We start from the raw sequence: 20,061 nt of genomic DNA, 5'->3' as shown, positions 1-20,061 counted from the left end.
TATATGTCTCTATCAGATCCCCTCTCAATCTTCTAAACTCCAGGGAGTACAATCCCAATTTGCGCAATCTTTCCTCATCAGTCATTCCTGCCATTCCAGGTATCAGCCTGGTGAATCGCCTCTGCACTCCCTCCATTGCAAGAACATCCTTCCTTAGATAAGGTGACCAAAATTGCACACAATACTCCAGGTGTGGTCTCACCAAGGCCCTGTACAGCTGCAGTAGGGTATCCTTGTTCCTCTACTCAAACCCTCTTGATATGAAGGCCAACATACCATTTGCCTTTTTAACCGTCTGCTGTACCTGCATGCTCGCCTTCAGAGACTGATGTACAAGTACCCATAGGTCTCTCTGCACTTCCCCATCTCTTGATCTATTGCCATTCAAATAGTAATCTGCCCTCTGGTTTGTTTTACCAAAGTGGATAACCTCACATTTATCCACATTGTAGTGCATTTGCCATTGATCTGCCCAGTCCCTCAATTTATCCAAATCACACTGGAGCTTCCAGACCTCCTCTTCCGTGCACACAACCCCTCCTAGCTTAGTGTCATCTGCAAATTTGGAGATATTACATCCAATCCCCTCATCCAGATCATTAATGTAAATTGTGAACAGCTGGGGTCCCAGTACAGATCCCTGTGGTACCCCACTGCCACTCAGAAAACGAGCCTTTTATCCCAACTCTCTGTCTTCTACCTGCCAGCCAGTTCTCAATCCACATCAATACTTTTCCCCCAATCCCATGAGCCTTGATTTTGGAAGCCAGTCGTTTATGCGGGACCTTATCGAAGGCCTTTTGGAAGTCCAGGTACACCACATCCACTGGCTCTCCCCCATCTATTTTACCTGTCACCATCTCAAAGAATTCCAATAGATTTGTCAAGCACGATTTACCTTTTGTAAATCCATGTTGACTCCGTCCGATCCCTTCTCTGCTAGTCATATACTCTGCTATTACATCCTTAATAATGGATTCCATCATTTTGCCCACTACTGATGAAAGGCTCACCGGCCTATAATTCCCCGCTTTTTCTCTACCCCCCATTTTAAATTGTGGGGTAACATTAGCTACCCTCCAATCCATGTGTACTGATCCTGAGTCTATTGAGTTCTGGAAAATAATTCTTAAAGCATCTGCTATCTGAATGGCCACTTCCTTGAGTACCCTAGGATGTAGATTATCAGGCCCTTGGGATTTATCTGCCTTCAATCCCATCAATTTCCCCAAGACCATGTCCTTAGAGATACTGATTTCTTTCAGTTCCTCCCTTGCATTAGTCTCTATGTTTCCCAACATCCTTGGGAGGTTATTTGTATCCTCTCTTGTAAAAACAGAACTAAAGTAAGAATTTAATTGGTCTGCCATTTCCGTATTCCCCATTATATATTCCCCTGATTCTGACTGCAAAGGACCTACTCTGGATTTCACCAATCTTTTCCTCTTGACATATTTATAAAAGCTTTTGCAGTCGGTTTTTATATTTGCCGCAAGCTTACTTTCGATATTTATTTTTGCTCTCTTGATTAATCCCTTTGTCCTCCTTTGCTGCATCTTGAACTGCTCCCACTCTTCGGTTGCGGTACTTTTTTTGGCCAATTGATATGCTCTCTCTTTGGACCCAATGCTGTCTCTAATTTCCCTTGTTATCCACGGTTGAGTCACCTTTTTTGGTTTATTTTTATGCCAAACCGGTATAAACGATTTTTGCAATTTCTCCATTAGATCTGTGAATGCTTTCCACTGTCTATCCACAGTCAACTCCCCCATAAACACCACCCAATCAATCTTACTCAACTCTCGTCTCATACCATCATAATTCCCTTTATTTAAATTCAGGACCTTAGTCTCGGTTTTAATTTCATCACTCTCCATGTCGAGTGAGAATTCGATCATATTGTGATCGCTCCTACCCAAAGGGCCTCGCACAACAAGATTGCTGATTAGCCCCTTATCATTGCATAATATCCAATCTAAAATGGCCTGCTCCCAAGTTGGTTCCTCGACATATTGGTCTAGGTAACCGTCCCGTAAACATTCAAGGAATTCCTCCTCCTCTGTATTTTTACCAATTTGACTAGTCCAATCTATATGCAAATTAAAGTTTCCCATGATGACAGCTGTTCCCTTATTGCACGCTTTTCTAATTTCTCTTTTAATGCCTTCCCTCACCTCTACACTACTATTTGGAGGCCTATATACCACCCCCACTAACGTTTTCCGCCCCTTGCTATTCCTCAGTTCTACCCATATAGATTCTGCATCTTCCGAGTTAATATCCTTCCTGTCAATCATGTCGGTCCCTTCTCTCACCATCAATACTACCCCTCCCCCTTTTCTTTCTTGCCGATCCCTCCTAAATATCATATACCCCGGGATGTTAAGTTCCCAGGCTTGCCCACCCTGCAGCCATGTTTCTGTAATCCCAATCAAATCATATTTGTTTATCTCAATTTCCACAGCTAATTCATCTACCTTGTTCTGAATGCTTCTTGTATTAAGATATAAAGCCTTCAGATTTGCTTTTTTCACCCTCCTTGCTCTTTCTGATTTTTTACTTTCGCTGCCTAACCTAACTTTTCCTGTTTTATCTTTTCTGTCCTTTGCCCTATCATACAGGTTCCCACCCCCCTGCCAAATTAGTTTAAACCGCACCCGACGGCTGTACCAAACCTAGCTGCCAATATATTGACCCCTTTTGGGTTTAGTGTAACCCATCCTTCTTGTAGAGATCATGCCTTCCCCAAAAGAGATCCCAATGATCCAAGAAGCCAAAACCCTGTCCTTTACACCAGCCCCTCAGCCACACATTCATTTTTCTTAATCTTCCATTTTTGTCCTCAGTTGCACTTGGCACAGGTAGCAAACCAGAGATCACCACCCTGGCTGTCCTATTTCTTAGTTTCTGTCCTAGCTCTCTGTAATCCTTTTTTTTTGTCTTTGATGGACTGAAGTCTGGTGCCTGTGATGTTGCAGGCCGAGTTAACAACTCTCTTGTCCTGAGAGTTGGTGCCTCCATACCAGGCATTGATGCAACCAACCAGAATGCTCTCCACAGTACACCTGTAGAAGTTTATTAAAGTCTTCAGTTACATACCGAATCCCCTCACTGGCGAGCCTTCTTTGTGATCGCATCAATGTGGAGGCTCCAGGAGAGATCCTGGGTGATGTTGATACCCATGAATTTGAAGTTCTTGACCCTCTCCATGACTGAATCCTCGATGAGGACTGGGTCATGTTTCCCTGACTTCCTCCTAAAGTTCACAATCATCTCCTTGGTTTTTGCTGATGTTGAGTGCAAGGTTGTTGTTGTTGCACCATTCAATGAGCTGATTTCCCCGTCTGTGGAGGTGGACCTCCTCTCACCTTCTTAATCAGGTGTCTGCCTGATCTTCCTCACTCCTGAGGAAGGGGTGAAACGTCGGCGGCCTTTTACTTCCTGTGGCCGCTACGTGACCTGCGCTTTCGTGCACTGCCATAAGTGGAAGCATCTTTTCTTTATCGATCAAATCAAATCGTATCATTAAACATGGCGATCAGGAGGGGAGTCACGTAATGGAATAGTGGCCGGTAGGGGAATACCAGCCCTCTCCAGAAAAGAAGAAATAAAGTGAAGAAAATACTAAGTTCAAGAAATACAAAACATAACAAATAAAAGATAAAGTCGTAGAGAAAAGAAAGAAAATGGCACCCAAGAAGGAATAAGTAAAAACAATGGGAAAACAAAGAAGAAAAGACATAGAAGAGAAAGGAAAAGGCCTTACCTGAATGAAGAAACAGGGAGCCGTCGTGGAGAAGAGAGCCCGTTCTCCGAGGTTGGTGATGATCCTGCAGAGTCACGACCCTCCGACCGCTGGACTGCAAAAATGGCTCTCTGAGCCAAACAAAAGTGCACAGTGCGCTTAGTAAGGAGAAGGAGAACACTGACGGGAGGAAGGCTCAGCTGAGGAGTGGGCAAACACAACGTGACCAGCTGAGGGATGCCCATCATCAGGGCTCTCAGCTGGAAGAAGAGGAAAGCAATAGGAAAGGGAGTGAAAAGAGAGAAGAGCAGCAGCAGGAGGTCCAACAGATGAGTAGCCCAGAAGAAGAGGACCAACAGCAAGAAGCCAAGCAAGAAGGCAACTCATCAGGAAAGTCAGAAGAGACAGATTCAAGAAAGAGAAGAAGAAGACGAAGACACAAACACAGGTGCAGTCATAGAAGAAGAGGAAGAAGAAGACCAAGATCTGCACAGAGAAATAGAAGGTAAAACACATGGACAGAATGTAGATTTTTTTTTCAAGATCAAATGAGAGCATTAAAAGAATGGTTGACATTAGAATTCAGTGAAATGAAAAGTACAGAAGAATAAGTGAATAGAATAGAGCTGGTCATGACAGAAATAGGGAAAAAATTAGAAAATGTGGAAGAACGAGAAATGACTGTAGAAATGGAAGTGAATGACTTAAGAAGAAAATTGGAAGAAAGTGATAAAAAAAGTTAAAGAGACACAGGAGTTGTTAGCTCAGAAAATTGATATGTTGGAAAATTATAGTAGGCGAAACAACATAAAGATAGTGGGCCTGAAGGAGGGTGAAGAAGGCACAGACATGAAGGAATAAAAAGAATGGATCCCAAAGGTCCTGGGAATGACAGAAATACAGGAAGGAATGGAAATAGAAAGTGCACACAGAGCACTAGCTCCGAAACCACAGATACATCAAAAACCAAGATCCATTTTAGTAAAATATTTGAGATATACGACAAGAGAAAATATACTGGAGCGGGCAAGGAATAAAATTAGAGAAGACAATAAACGATTGGAATACAAGGGTCAAAAAATATTTCTTTACCCAGACATAAGTTTTGAACTCTTAAAGAAAAAGGAGTTTAATACAGCAAAATCGATCCTATGGAAAAAAGGTTATAAATTCATGAATCTAATATACAAGACATTCGGCTATGCTTAAAATATTTATCCCCGGGGAGCAAAACAGACTGTTCTTGGATCCAGAGGAAGGACAAGAATTCGCAGAACGTTTGCAGGACAGAAGAAGAAATGAAGAGATGTCACAAGAATGAAGAATGGTAATAAAGTATATATAAAGATGTAAAAACAATGTATATGTAAAGAACTAATGAAAGGAAAGAGAAGAGAAGGAAGGAAGTAAGGGGGAAAAAAGGGAGAGCTTTGTTATACGTGTAAAAAAAAAGTGTTTTCTGGGGGGATTGGGTTGGAGAAAATAACCATCACTGTGAAATCAGTTGACGCTTGCAAGTGGGTTCACAATCCAAATGGAGAGGGGAGTTGTGGTTTCCTGGCAAGGGATAAGGTCAACTCAGAGGGGGAGGGGACATTTGGGGCTAAGGGAATATTGGATGTGGAAGTTGTTGAAGTATTTTATGTTTTAAATGTTTTGTCATACATTGAGTTTAAAAAGGGAAAACTGAGAGATAAAAATGGGGAAAAGGGGGATGGTGGTGGTGAGGAAGCGGAAATGAGGTGTAAACAGGATATGAGATGGCCATATTGAATTTCTATGACTATAAATATTAATGGATTACATAACCAAATTAAATGGAAGAGGCTATTAAATTTACTGAATAAAGAAAAAATATACATAGCATTTGTGTAGGAAATGCATCTAACTGAAGTGGAACATAATAAATTAAAGAGAGACTGGGTAGGGCACGTAGCAGCAGCATCACATAATTCAAAAGCTCGAGGTGTAGCTATATTAATTAATAAAAATGTACCAATCAAAATAGAGGAGGAGAGAATAGATCCAGCAGGGAGGTATGTAATGATAAAGTGTCAGATATATTCAGAATTTTGGAATTTGCTCAATATATATGCACCTAATGAAGAGGATCAAAAGTTTATGCAAGATATTTTTTTGAAGATCGTAGATACACAAGGGAATATATTGATAGGAGGGGAGTTTAACCTTAATTTAGATCCAATATTGGATAAAAGACTAGCAAAAAGAATAAAGTGGCCAAATTTATGGTTAAATCAATGCAGGAAATGAAACATGGACATATGGAGGAGGCAGCACCCAAGAGAGAAGGAATACTCATATTATTTGAGTAGGCATAAAATATACTCAAGGATTGATATGATTTTGTTGTCGGACCATATTCAAGGGAGAGTTAGGAAAACTGAATATAAAAGCTAGATTGCTATCTGATCATTTACCCCTGTTATTAGCAATAGAACTGGAGGACATCCCACCAAGAACATATTGATGGAGGTTAAACATGCTACTTAAAAGTCAAGAATTTAGAGAGATTATTGAATGCCAAATTAAAATATATTTTGAAATAAATACGGAATCAGTGAAAAACAAATTTATATTATGGGATGCAATGAAAGCCTTCATTAGAGGGCAGAGAAAAAGTTATGTAACTAAGATGAAAAAGGACTACAATTGGGAAATAGAAAAGTTGGAAAGTGAGATAGTAAGTACAGAAAAAGAACTAGCAACAAGGGATGGGATATAACAAAAAGAAGAGAATTGGCATACAAAAAAAATAAAATATGAAACATTACAAACGTATAAGGAGGAGAAGAACATAATGAAAATAAAGCAAAATTATTATGAACTAGGAGAAAAAACGCACAAAATATTAGCCTGGCAACTTAAAACAGAACAAGCTAAAAGAACTGCATTGGCATCAAGGAAAAAGGACAAACGAATTACATATAATCCAATCTAGATTAATGAGAACTTTAAGGAATTTTATGAACAATTGTACCAAACTGAGAACGAGAGGAAAGATGATAAAATATAAGAGTTTTTAGCTAAAATTGAATTACCGAAATTGCAAGAAGAGGAACAAAACAAACTGATAAAGCCATTTGAAATAGAAGAAATACAGGATATATTAAAAAAGCTCCCGAACAATAAAACACCTGGAGAGGATGGATTCCCAATAGAATTCTATAAAACATTTAAAGAGTTATTAATTCCTCCTCCCCTGAAAGTAATGAACCAGATGGAAGAAACACAAAACTTGCCAGATTCATGTAAGACAGCAATAATTACTGTAACACCAAAGACAGGGAAGGATCCACTAACACAAGCATCATATAGACCAATATCTCTACTTAATTCAGATTATAAGATAATAGCAAAACTATTAGCAAACAGATTGGCCGACTGTGTATCAAAAATAGTAAAACAAGATCAAAATGGATCTATTAAGAAAAGATGAACAGTGGATCATATCTGTAAATTTATTAATCTAATTCATGCAGTTCAAGGAAATAAGAAGCCAACAGTGGCTGTTGCTTTAGACGCAGAAAAAGCCTTTGACAGGGTAGAATGGAATTATTTATACAAAGTATTACAGAGGTTCAATCTACCAGAAAAATATATTAATTGGATTAAAACATTATATAATGGACCATTGGCGAAGGTAACAGTAAATGGATATGTATCGAACCAATTTAAATTAAGTAGGTCAACTAGGCAGGGATGTCCATTATCTCCCTCACTGTTCGCTTTAACAATAGAACCATTGGCAAAACTGATAAGAACAGAAAATAAAATAAAAGGGATAAAAATAGAGGAGAAGGAGTATAAAATCAGTTTATTTGTAGATGACATCATAGTATACTTAACAGAACCAGAAATATCAATAAAGGAACTACATAAGAAATTGAAGGAATATGGAGAAATATCGGGGTACAAGATCAACCCAAATAAAAGTGAAGTCATGCCAATGAGTAATGCGGATTATAAAGTATTTTAAAAAGAATCACCATTTAAATGGCAAACACAAGCAATCCGATACCTAGGTATTAGGTTAGATAATAATTTAAGCAACTTGTACAAATTAAATGATCCGCCACTAATAAAAAAATTGCAGGAATACTTAGAACATTGGAAAGAATTACCGCTAATGTTGAAAGGGAGGGTAAATTGCATTAAAATGAATGTCTTCCCAAGGATACAATACTTATTTCAATTCCCTTAAAAGATAAATTTTTTAATGAACTAAAGAGAATAATAAGGAAGTTTTTATGGAAAGGGGGGAAACTGAGGATAGCGTTAGATAAATTAACAGAGAGGTACAACCAAGGTGGTTTGCAGTTATTAAACTTTAAAAATTATTATAGAACAGCACAAATAAGGTATTTATCAGATTTTTATCAGACAAGGGAAAAACCAGATTGGACTAAGATAGAGCTAGATAAAATAGGGGAGAAGGTACCGGAACATATACTTTATAAGTGGGATGAAAAGCTGGAACAATATAAAAGCTCACCAGTATTGCATCATTTACTCAATATATGGAGGAAGATTCACTTAGAAAGGAAAAAAGCAAATTACCAAATATCAAAATTATTATTGTTGCAAAATCAGCTAATCCCTTTTATGATAGATAACCTTTCCTTTAGAGAATGGGAGAGAAAAGGAATCAAAAGAATAGAAAATTGTTTTTTGGGAAATAATTTATTAACATTTGAACAGTTGAAGTACAAATATGGAATAATTCACAGTACAATGTTTGCATACCATCAACTAAAAGCCTACTTAAAAGATAAATTGGGAAACAGACTGAGATTACCAGAAGGAAGCAGCTTTGAATATGTGATTACAGACACAATTATAATTAAAAGATTTATAACGAACATGTACATCAAGCTGCAAGAGAAGGAAAATGATGAAATAAGCTATAAACCCAAACAAAAGTGGGAAAAAGATTTAAACATAAAGATAAAAAATGAAATATGGGAAAAGTTATGCTCTGGAACTATGAAAAATATAATAAATACAAGGTTACGCATGATACAATATAATTGGTTACCTCGGCTATATATCATGCCCCAAAAGTTAAATAAATGGGACCCAACAGTATCAGATAGATGTTTTCGCTGTAAGAAGGAAATGGGAACAACAGTACATGCAATTTGGGCATGTGAGAAAGTGGAAAAGTTTTGGGAAGATCTAAATCAGGTATTAAATAAAATCACAAAAAGCAACATACCAAAAAATCCAGAGATCTTTCTTCTAAGTAATATAAGATGTAAAGAATTAGGCCTCAAACTAGATGAAGCGCAAAAAAATATTTATTATGATAGCCTTAGCAGAAGCAAAAAAATGTATAATGTCAACTTGGAAATCAGAAGAGAGCCTGAGGGTACAGCAATGGTACATGGAAATGAATAAATGTATTCCATTGGAAAAAATAACATATAATTTAAAAAATAAAGTCACATTATTTGAACAAATTTGGGAACCGTACATGGAACATTTCAGAGAGAGCTTGCCTACAACCTCCATCCCCTAAAATGAGAATGAAAATGATAAGAAGACAAAACAACTAGACTTGATCCAGTGTGTAAAAGTAGATGACACATTTTTCTTGAATATTTTTCATTGTGTGATGACATTGTTTAATGATTTTATTGTATTGTACATGTTGCATTTTTTTGGTTTTGGAGGGGGGTGGGAAGGGGGGGAGGGAGGGTAGGGGGGAGAAAAGGGGAGAAAATGCCACTATGTATATTTGAATATGTGATTACAGACACATATGTATTTTGGTTGATATGGTTCACAGTGTGAAAAATAAAAAAATTATACTAAAAAAATACATGTTGATCAAATTATTCGGCACCTTTATTCTCTCTTTTTTGATGTAATAAGTGTAACTTTACTGTTCCAATATCTTGTTAAATCTTTTTCACACCTTCTCAGTTCATGTAATTGTATTTATTAAGTAGAGATCAAGATTGTGTTCAGTATACTATGGTTTTATCAAGGTTTTACATGTATAACAAAAGTACCTCCTTCATAATTTTATTTCAGTGACAAAATGCTTGCTTTTCACCCTAAGTTTAGACCCTTTCAGCCCACAAGCTCATCCACCCAACTACACCCAATTGACTTTCAACCCCTCCCCCCTGGAATGTTTTTGAAGGATGGGAGGAAACCCACGCAGACACGGGAGAGTGTATAAACTCCTTACAGACAGCGAGGGATTCTAACCCCAGTCGCTGGGGTTGTGACAGCGTTACACTATTGGACCATTTTATCCCAAACCCTCCAATTCCATTTTGTTTACCTCACCTATTTCTGTCTGTCGCTTTCTTTCGTTCCCATTATATTACCTCTTTTATTTTGATTGAAATTCATTCACCAATGCCTTTTCAGAAAATGTAATATAACCATATAACCATATACAGCACAGAACAGGCCAATTTGGCCCTACTAGTCCATTCCGGAATAAATCCCCACCCTCCTAGTCCCACTGACCAGCACCTGGTCCATACCCTACCAATCCTCTCCCCTCCATGAAATTATCCAGTCTTTCCTTAAATGTAAATAATGTCCTTGCTTCAACCACCTCTGCCGAAAGTTAATTCCACATCCCAACCACCCTTGGTGTGAAGAAATTTCCCCTCATGTTCCCCTTATAATTTTCCCTCTGCAATCTCAAACCATGGCCTCTGGTTTGAATATCCCCCACTCTTAATTGAAAAAGCCTATCCATGTTAACTCTCTCTGTCCCTTTTAAAATCTTGAACACCTCCATCAAATCCCCCCTCAATCTTCTACGCTCCAGAGAAAAAAGCCCAGGCTGCTTAACCTTTCTCTGTAACTCAAACCCTGACATCCTGTCAACATTTTTGTGAACCTTCTCTGCACTCTCTCTATTTTGTTTATATCCTTCCTATAATTTGGTGACCAAAACTGCACACAGTATTCCAAACTTGGCCTCACCAATGCTTTGTACAATTTCATCATAACATCCCAACTCTTGAATTCAATACTCTGATTTATGAAGGCCAACATTCCAAATGCCTTCTTCACCACTCTATCTACCTGAGTATCAACTTTGAGGGTACTATTTACCATAACTCCTAAATCCCTTTGTTGCTCTGCACTCTTCAATTGTCTACCATTCAATGTATATGACCTATTTAGATTTGCCTTTCCAAAATGCAACACTTCATACTTATCCGTATTAAATTCCATCAGCCATTTCTCAGCCCACTCCTCTAGCTTTCCTATATCTCTTTTTAAGCTACGATAATCTTCCTCACTGTCCACAATACCACCAATCTTTGTATCATCTGCAAACTTACTTATCCAATTCACCACCCCTTCTTCCAGATCGTTAATATATATAACAAACAATAGTGGACCCAGGACCGATCCCTGAGGAACTCCACTAGTCACCGGCCTCCAATTTGACAAACAATTTTCTACCAGTACTCTCTGACACCTCCTATCCAACCATTGCTGAATCCATTTCACTACCTCCTTATTTATACCTAATGCCTCCATCTTTTTTCCTAACCTCCTGTGGGGAACTTTGTCAAAAGCTTTACTAAAGTCTAAATAGACAACATCCACAGCCTTCCCTTCATCAATCTTTTTTGTAACCCCCTCGAAAAACTCTATAAGGTTTGTTAAGCATGATCTACCCTTGACAAAACCATAATGACTACTACCTATCAATCCCTGTTCTCCCAAATATTTGTAAATGCCATCCCTCAGAACACTTTCCATCAACTTGCCCACCACAGACATCAGACTCACAGGTCTATAATTTCCAGGTTTACATTTGGACCCTTTCTTAAACAGTGGAACAACATGAGCCACCCTCCAATCCTCTGGCACTACCCCCGTGACCAGTGGCATCCTAAATATCTCTGTTAATGGCCCCACTATCTGTACACTAGTCTCCCTGAGTGTCCTTGGGAATACATTGTCCGGACCCAGAAATTTGTCCACCTTTATCTTTTTTAACACAGCCATCACTACCTCCTTGGTTATCCTTATATGATTCATGGCCTCCCCACTATTTTTCTTTACTTCAACTGGTACAATATTTTTTTCCCTAGTGAATACCGAGGAGAAGAAATCATTTAAAATCTCCTCTGTCTTTTCACATAGCCTACCCTCCCTATCTACAAGGGGTCCAATTCTGTCCCTCACTAATCTTTTACTTTTAATGTACCTATAGAAACCCTTTGGATTTATTTTTACTCCGTCAGCCAAAGCCTCTTCTTGCCTCTTTTTGGCCTTTCTAATTTCTTTCTTAAGATTTTTTCTACACTCCTTGTAGTCCTCTTTCAATTTCTCATCACCCTGCTGTTTATACCTCTTGTACACCTCCATCTTTCTCCTAACCAAATTTCTAATATTCCTCAAAAACCAAGGCTCCCTATGACTTCCAGCCTTTCCTTTGATCCTCACTGGGACATATCTACTCTGTACTCTCAAAATGTTCTCCATTTTTCATTTACATCCTTTCCTGAAAAAAATCATGTCCCACTCAATACTCCCCAAAGCCATTCTCATTCCTTCAAAATTTACTTTTCTCCAATCCAGAACCTCAACTTTAGGCCCTTCTTTACTCTTCCCTAAAACTACCCTAAAACTAATAGAGTTATGATGTCTAGACCCAATTTGTTCTCCAACATTAACCTCAGACACCTGACCTATCTCGTTCCCTAACAGGAGATCCAGTATTACACCGTCCCGAGTCGGTTCCTCTACGTATTGATTAAGAAAACTATCTTGCACACATTTGACAAACTCTAGCCCATCCAGCCCTCTTACTTTATGAGTATCCCAATCAATGTGAGGGAAGTTAAAATCTCCCATGTTTACTACCTTATGTTTATTACACATATATGTTATCTTACTTTTTCTCACAGACCTATTTGGAATTAATAATTATCCAGTTTTGTTCTTTAAAATAATAAAAGAAAGAAGGTGTAAAAAAAAATGTAATGCAATGAAACTGGAACCATAATGTTAGATCTATCAAAAACAAATCAACAGACTCAAGCTTATTTTTACACAGATAACAGGATTGTGATAGCCTGGTAACAGGAGCCCAGCTTATACCATTAGCCACAAAAAAAGCTATTGGAATATTTTCTCCATTAATTTCCCTGTAAATCACATTGCCCTATTTCAAGTGCAACTGATGCAACAAACATTTCAAGCTGTGAGACAGATCAGAACTTAAATAGAAGCAATAGTTGGCCATTTGACCCGTCGACTTTGCTCCACCATTCAATAAGTTCATGGCCAATCTGGCCTTGGACTCAGCTCCACTGACCTACCCTTTCCCTGTAACCCCTTAATTCTCCACCTATGCACAAAATTATTTAACAGCGTTCTAAATCGACTTAATGAGGAAACCTTGTCTGCTTCCGTAGACAGAGAATTCCGCAAATTCGCTACTCTCTGGCAAAATGAGTTCCCCCTCATTTCCATCTTAAATCTGCTCCCAAGAATGTTGAGCCTATGTCCCCTAGTTCTTGAAAACCGTTCCGTTGTAGTGGAAACAATTTTCCTGCCTCTATCTTATCTATCCCTTTCATAATTGTATATGTTTCTACAAGGTGACTATTCATTCTTCTGAATTCCAGTAAGCATAGTCCTGGGCAACTTCTTGACCCCAAGCGACTCAATCTCAGAGGCTAACACAGTCATATCCAGAATCCTCCAAACCGCTTCCAAACCCAGTATATCTTTTCTCAAGCAAGGAGACCAGAAACACGTACAATACTCCAGCTGCGATCTCACTAGTCACCTGTACAGTTACAGCAAAACGTCCTGCTCTTAAATTTAATCCCTCCAGCAATAATGGCCAACATCCCATTTGCCTCCTTGATTACCTGATGCACCTGCAAACCAACCTTTTTCAATTTATGGACAATCCACATTCCTCTGTCCACACCATGCTGCAATCTTTCACTATTTAAATAATAATTTGATCTTTTATTTTTTTTTCTTCCAAACTGCATTTATCAATGTTGCACTCCATCTACCAAATCCTTGCCCACTCACTTTGTCTATCTATAGCTCCCTGCAGACTCTCCATATCCCCCCTGTACAATTTATTTTACTTCTCCATTTAGTGTCATGGCCAAACCTAGATCACTACACTCTTCTTTTCTTTGGCTTGGCTTCGCGGACGAAGATTTATGGAGGGGGTAAAAAAGTCCACGTCAGCTGCAGGCTCGTTTGTGGCTGACCAGTCCGATGCGGGACAGGCAGACACGATTGCAGCGGTTGCAAGGGAAAATTGGTTGGTTGGGGTTGGGTGTTGGGTTTTTCCTCCTTTGCCTTTTGTCAGTGAGGTGGGCTCTGCGGTCTTCTTCAAAGGAGGCTGCTGCCCGCCAAACTGTGAGGCGCCAAGATGCACGGTTTGAGGCGTTATCAGCCCACTGGCGGTGGTCAATGTGGCAGGCACCAAGAGATTTCTTTAGGCAGTCCTTGTACCTTTTCTTTGGTGCACCTCTGTCACGGTGGCCAGTGGAGAGCTCGCCTTATAATACGATCTTGGGAAGGCGATGGTCCTCCATTCTGGAGACATGACCCATCCAGCGCAGCTGGATCTTCAGCAGCGTGGACTCGATGCTGTCGACCTCTGCCATCTCGAGTACCTCGACGTTAGGGGTGTGAGCGCTCCAATGGATGTTGAGGATGGAGCGGAGACAACGCTGGTGGAAGCGTTCTAGGAGCCGTAGGTGGTGCCGGTAGAGGACCCATGATTCGGAGCCGAACAGGAGTGTGGGTATGACAACAGCTCTGTATACGCTTATCTTTGTGAGGTATTTCAGTTGGTTGTTTTTCCAGACTCTTTTGTGTAGTCTTCCAAAGGCGCTATTTGCCTTGGCGAGTCTGTCTATCTCATTGTCGATCCTTGCATCTGATGAAATGGTGCAGCCGAGATAGGTAAACTGGTTGACCGTTTTGAGTTTTGTGTGCCCGATGGAGATGTGGGGGGGCTGGTAGTCATGGTGGGGAGCTGGCTGATGGAGGACCTCAGTTTTCTTCAGGCTGACTTCCAGGCCAAACATTTTGGCAGTTTCCGCAAAGCAGGATGTCAAGCGCTGAAGAGCTGGCTCTGAATGGGCAACTAAAGCGGCATCATCTGCAAAGAGTAGTTCACGGACAAGTTTCTCTTGTGTCTTGGTGTGAGCTTGCAGGCGCCTCAGATTGAAGAGACTGCCATCCGTGCGGTACCGGATGTAAACAGCGTCTTCATTGTTGGGGTCTTTCATGGCTTGGTTCAGCATCATGCTGAAGAAGATTGAAAAGAGGGTTGGTGTGTTTAAATGGTCTTTGCCCTCAGACAGCTCCAAGAAAAGTGCAGAGAACAAAACAAAGGACTCTACATCACCTTTGTTGACCTCACCAAAGCCTTCGACACCGTGAGCAGGAAAGGGCTTTGGCAAATACTAGAGCGCATCGGATGTCCCCCAAAGTTCCTCAACATGATTATCCAACTGCACGAAAACCAACAAGGTCGGGTCAGATACAGCAATGAGCTCTCTGAACCCTTCTCCATTAACAATGGCGTGAAGCAAGGCTGTGTTCTCGCACCAACCCTCTTTTCATCACTACACTACTCTTTAATGTATTCAGCGATCAGTCACAGACCCAGCAGTGACCCCTGCGGAATTCCACTTACCACTAATGGTCAACCAAAGAAACACCCACTTATTTCACTTCTATTGGCAAACTAATTCTCTATCCATTTGCCTGTGTGGATTTGTTACCATGCTGTATCTCTAAATTAAAATTAAAATACATTACCCCCACCACTAGGCATCTTATGGATGTCTTTGATGGGGCACCCTAGTACTCAACTAACTCCTCCTACATACCATTGTCGTCTCTCTTGTTTAGATTAAAACTCCAGAAGGAAGAATTGTGGCATCAGCACCTCTAACTAAATAAAATGGCACAGTTTAACTGTTGTCTGTTGACAACTAAAATTAATATCTGTTGGAACTGATGGGTTTTGCAAACAATTCTTTTTCCTGACTTTTCTTTCACCATGTAGAGTTATCACATGCAGGGACATGTTCCTCTAGGCAGCTGCAGGATCCTGCAACTTTTCGCTGGAATGTACCGAGTTACCACAGGAGCCTCACCCAGTGCTTGTTTGTTTCCTGTTGCACAGGGAACACCCCGTGTAGCATGCACACAGAACACTGCAATGCACAAATGTGCCGGAGAATCTCATGCAGGGCTCGAGGCATCCATAGGAAGTAAAGGGTACATACCTGACAAAATGTTGGTTACCTTTTACTTTGCAATGGACGCTGAGTGAGATTCTCCAGCATATTTATGCATTGCACTAGACCCCAGCATCTGCAAACTTCCTTGTTTAACTGCACATGGAAAAGATCTTTTTACGGGCAGCATGGTTAGTGCAGTGTTAATGTGATGCTGTTAGAAGGGCTGATATGACCTGTCTCGGTACTGTAATTGTTGTTTCCGTACTGTAATTGTTACAGTGCCAGCAACCCAGGCTCGAATCCGGCGTTGTCTGTAAGGATTCTGTACGTTCTCCCCTTGTGAGGTTTTTCTCCCACCCTTCAAATACATATGAGGTTAGTTGGGGTATTTAGATGAGTAAAACGCTTGATGATAGCAAAAACACAGAAATGTTGGAGGAACTCAGCAGGTCTTGGAACGTCCATAGGAGGTAAAGATATAATACCGACATTTCGGGCCTGAGCCCTTCCTCAAGGTATGAGCAAAATGCAGGCAAGGGGTCTATATTAAAAGGCCACTGAAAAGGGAAGAACGGGAGGGGGAGGTGTACAGACAAAAGGTATGATTTAGAGGAAAGGACAGAGGAAAGGCGAGGATTGATTTTGGCTCTGAAAGGAGGAGGGAAAAGGGAAGAGAGAGAGAGAGAGAGAGAGAGAGAAAAGAGAGCTGTGGGGGAAAGTAAAAGATGGGGTGGGGGGGGTGTTCAAATGCAAACCAGAGAAGTCGATGCTAATGCCACCTGACTGGAAGGTGGTCAGATGGAATACGTGGTGCTTTTCCTCCAGTTTGCGGGTAGTCTCAGTCTGGCTGTGCACGAGACCATGGGCAGACATGTCAGCAAGGGAATGTGGCGGAAAATTGAAATGGGTGACTACCAGGGGTGCAGTGCTCATTTTTTAGGTGCCAGAGTTCACCAAAAATGGCGACAGGGAGGTGCCTGGAGCTGCCCGCCCCCCGAGGTGCTGGAGCAGTGCTCCGGTGAGCTCCAGCAGCACTGCACCCCTGGTGACCACTGAGAGATCCACACTATTGCAGCGGATTGAGCCAAGGGTCTCAACAAAGTGATCTCACAGTCTCTCCGATGTAGAGGAGACCACAATGGGAGCACCGGATGCAGTAGATGGACCCCGCAGATTCTCCTGAGGTGTGGCTTTACTTTGAAAGACTGTTCGGGGGATGAAGTGTGAGAGCAAGTGGAGCATCTCCACAGTGTTTGGAGGGCAGAGGCTCGTGTGCTGGAAGGGCCTGTAACCATGCTGTACATCTAAATTTAAATATGAACTGCTCTCTCCTTCCTCTGCCTTGTGGGTGTACTCAAAGTAACACCTAAACACACCCCTGAACTGATATACAGAATAATTTGCATGAAAGAAAGTGACACATGAGATCATATAATCCTACAACATTGTGTGCAAGGCCTATTGAATAGAGCTGCTGAAATGATGCCCAGAAACCTGAACATGATGCCCCCGTCATATACACGTTCAACAGCTTTTATAAGTCCCACACCCATCCATATAACGCGTTCCAGAACATGACCTCGTTTCTCACAATATTTTGCCAGTTTTTCTTTTAAAAAGTTATTTTAAAATATTTGTCCATACACATAATCATAGCCAAATATAAAATATTAGTTTTGAGCCCATTATACATGATGGTGTAAGTCCCCCAATCCCCCCAACACCCTCCCCCTTAACGAATCCCAAGAAAAAGAAAGAAGAAAAAGGTTGAAAGAAAATAAATGAGAAAAGCAAAGCAAGAAAAGATATGATTGCCAGAAGACACCCCTCACCACATGGCTCTGACCATTTAAGTCTTTTAATTCTTCCAAGGAGGAAAATTAGGTTCTCGAAGTTTGAGGAAAACATCTATAAATTAATTCCTGCAAATACGGGTGCCAAATTTTCAAGAATACACCATATTTATTTCTCAGATTGGAAGTAGTCTTCTCAAGAGGAACGCAGCTGTGCATTTCTGCATTCCATCACTCCATACCTACATGAGAGTCCAGTGTCCACATTACTGCTATGCATCTTCTTGCTACTGCCGACACAATCTTTACACATTCTTTTTTGGTATATGGATAATTTCAATTTTGGTCTTATCCCTACAATATTACCTTGTGTTTTGTGGGAATTTAATTCCTGTAACCTGTTCTAAAAAAAAATTCTAAATTTATCCAAAAGGGTCTCACTATTGTAAGGTAAAACATCATGAGATGGGAATGTGTAGGGAGTTACCCTGTACAGGGCAGTAACAAGAAGGGGAGGTGTCCTTGTACTTCTGTTAGGTAAAACATCATGAGATGGGACCGGAGAAGGAGTCACCCAGTACTAAGGAGTAACAGAATGCATCCTTGTACTTACAAGATAAGAGAGACATTGATGGATTGAGAGGCAGGAAGCTAGCAGGGAAAGGATAGCAACAGTTTAAGAGAGACATTGATGGATTGAGAGGCAGGAAGCTAGCAGGGAAAGGATAGCAACAGTTTTAGTCATTGGACAAGTAATGATATGATGATGTTCTAAGCATGTATCCAAGGGTATAAAGAATCACCATTTTGCTGATAACGGCAGAATGCATTCTCCGGCTAACATCATTAGTCGCAAGTGTTACAATCCGGTAATAAAGAACAAAGAACCCTGATTTCGACTCAGCCTGGTGTTTGTCTCACTCATTCATGAACAAAGCAGACCTAACAATTTGGTGACCCCGACGTGATGGGTGAGTGAACACTGGACGACGGTTTCTGTTTTTTCTGACAATCATCTCAGCCGGCTGATAAAAAGGTCCAGAGAAGCCTGTTTTAACAAAATTCTCTTTTTTTTTTTTTAAATCTTTATGATTGTCAGTAAGAACTGGAGATCGGACAAATTAGACGACCACAATTGAAGGTCGCATGCCAGGATTGTAACACGTAAGTGATTACAGACAAGATAAAAGTCCTTAAGGTGTTTGAATGACATTTATTAAGTGCTTCGCAAGAAACTACTAGAGTTTAAAAGTCTTTATTGTGTCGTTGCAAAGTCCAATAGAGTGAGAAGGTGGTCTATAAACAATTGAGGACCTGAGTTTTCTGCCCTAAACTGGTTATTAAGAGGAGAAATCTCCCACGTGAAGGTTGGGCTTTGAAAGAAAACAAAGGTTCAGGCTTATTGGCCTCAATTGTATCTGAGAGACTGACTTATAAATGTCCGGTAGGTATGATAATGTCTGTACACTTGAGAAGTTAAGAATTTATTTCCCCAATTCGCCGTGGTGGAATACCACAGCAGACACTAGAGACCTTGAGACAACAAAAAAAAGTACTCAGGGACGCCTGCCTGGTGAACAAGAACGACGACAGAAGGCTGCGACAGCTGTGTCCGGATCAGGTAGGAGATATTAATGAAAAAGTTGACAAACTCCTAAGAGACACCCAGTTTATTCGAAATACTTTTGATAAGTTAAATGAGGGTATTCCCAACATCACCAAGGAGATAAAGTTACGTAAATTCATAGATTGGTACAGGGAAACAGGACAAAAGTATAGCCCAAATATTTGGTTTTCTAGTTGTAATTTAACTTTCAGACCCCTTTGGGAAAACAGAGAGTGGAAAACGAGCAATCAGAGTATACAGGACAGTCTGAAGTCAATTGGAGGACAAGACTTAGAGACTGTTCTTTTAAAAGATATTAGTCATCCAGCTTGCAAGGAGACATTTTTAAAAGCAATTTTCGTTGACATAGATCCCCTAAACGGACAAAAACCTAAATTAAAACAGGCATTAGAAAGCGGTCCCGCAGCTATGGCTGTACAGTTGCCTGCTAAGACTTTTGACCAAGTTATTAAGGAAATTAATCAGGAATTAGAGGAGCGAAATACCAGTAATGCGGCATTGGAAAAACAAAAAATGCTCCGAAAATGTGTAGACCGCTGGAGGAAGAGGGGTTGGTTACCCGGGGGCACTGAGATGTTCCTGACAGGTGAGGAAAAAAATTTTAAAACGTAGAGGCTTAGATAAGCTGGAAGAAACAAAACACAGAAGGGA

General features: G+C 40.3%; 1 protein-coding gene across 2 annotated transcripts in view; it reads right to left on the bottom strand.

Annotated features, from left to right (window-relative positions):
• spc24 (SPC24 component of NDC80 kinetochore complex) overlaps positions 1 to 20,061 on the bottom strand; it is a 120,751-nt gene that overhangs the window by 2,521 nt on the left and 98,169 nt on the right. Inside the window, exon 7 of one of the 2 annotated variants that reach the window (XM_069927461.1) lies at positions 3,767 to 3,876. The exons of the other annotated variant lie outside the window; for it this stretch is intronic. Within the exon in view, the coding sequence (XP_069783562.1) occupies positions 3,767 to 3,876 (110 nt within the window). The remainder of the gene's footprint in view (positions 1 to 3,766; positions 3,877 to 20,061) is intronic. 2 annotated transcript variants of the gene reach the window in all.

This window comes from Narcine bancroftii, chromosome 3 (genome assembly GCF_036971445.1).
Source record: "Narcine bancroftii isolate sNarBan1 chromosome 3, sNarBan1.hap1, whole genome shotgun sequence".
In the NCBI taxonomy this organism is placed as follows: domain Eukaryota; kingdom Metazoa; phylum Chordata; class Chondrichthyes; order Torpediniformes; family Narcinidae; genus Narcine; species Narcine bancroftii.
Note: the sequence above shows the minus strand (reverse complement) of the source record. Positions and strands in the feature narration are given on the sequence as shown.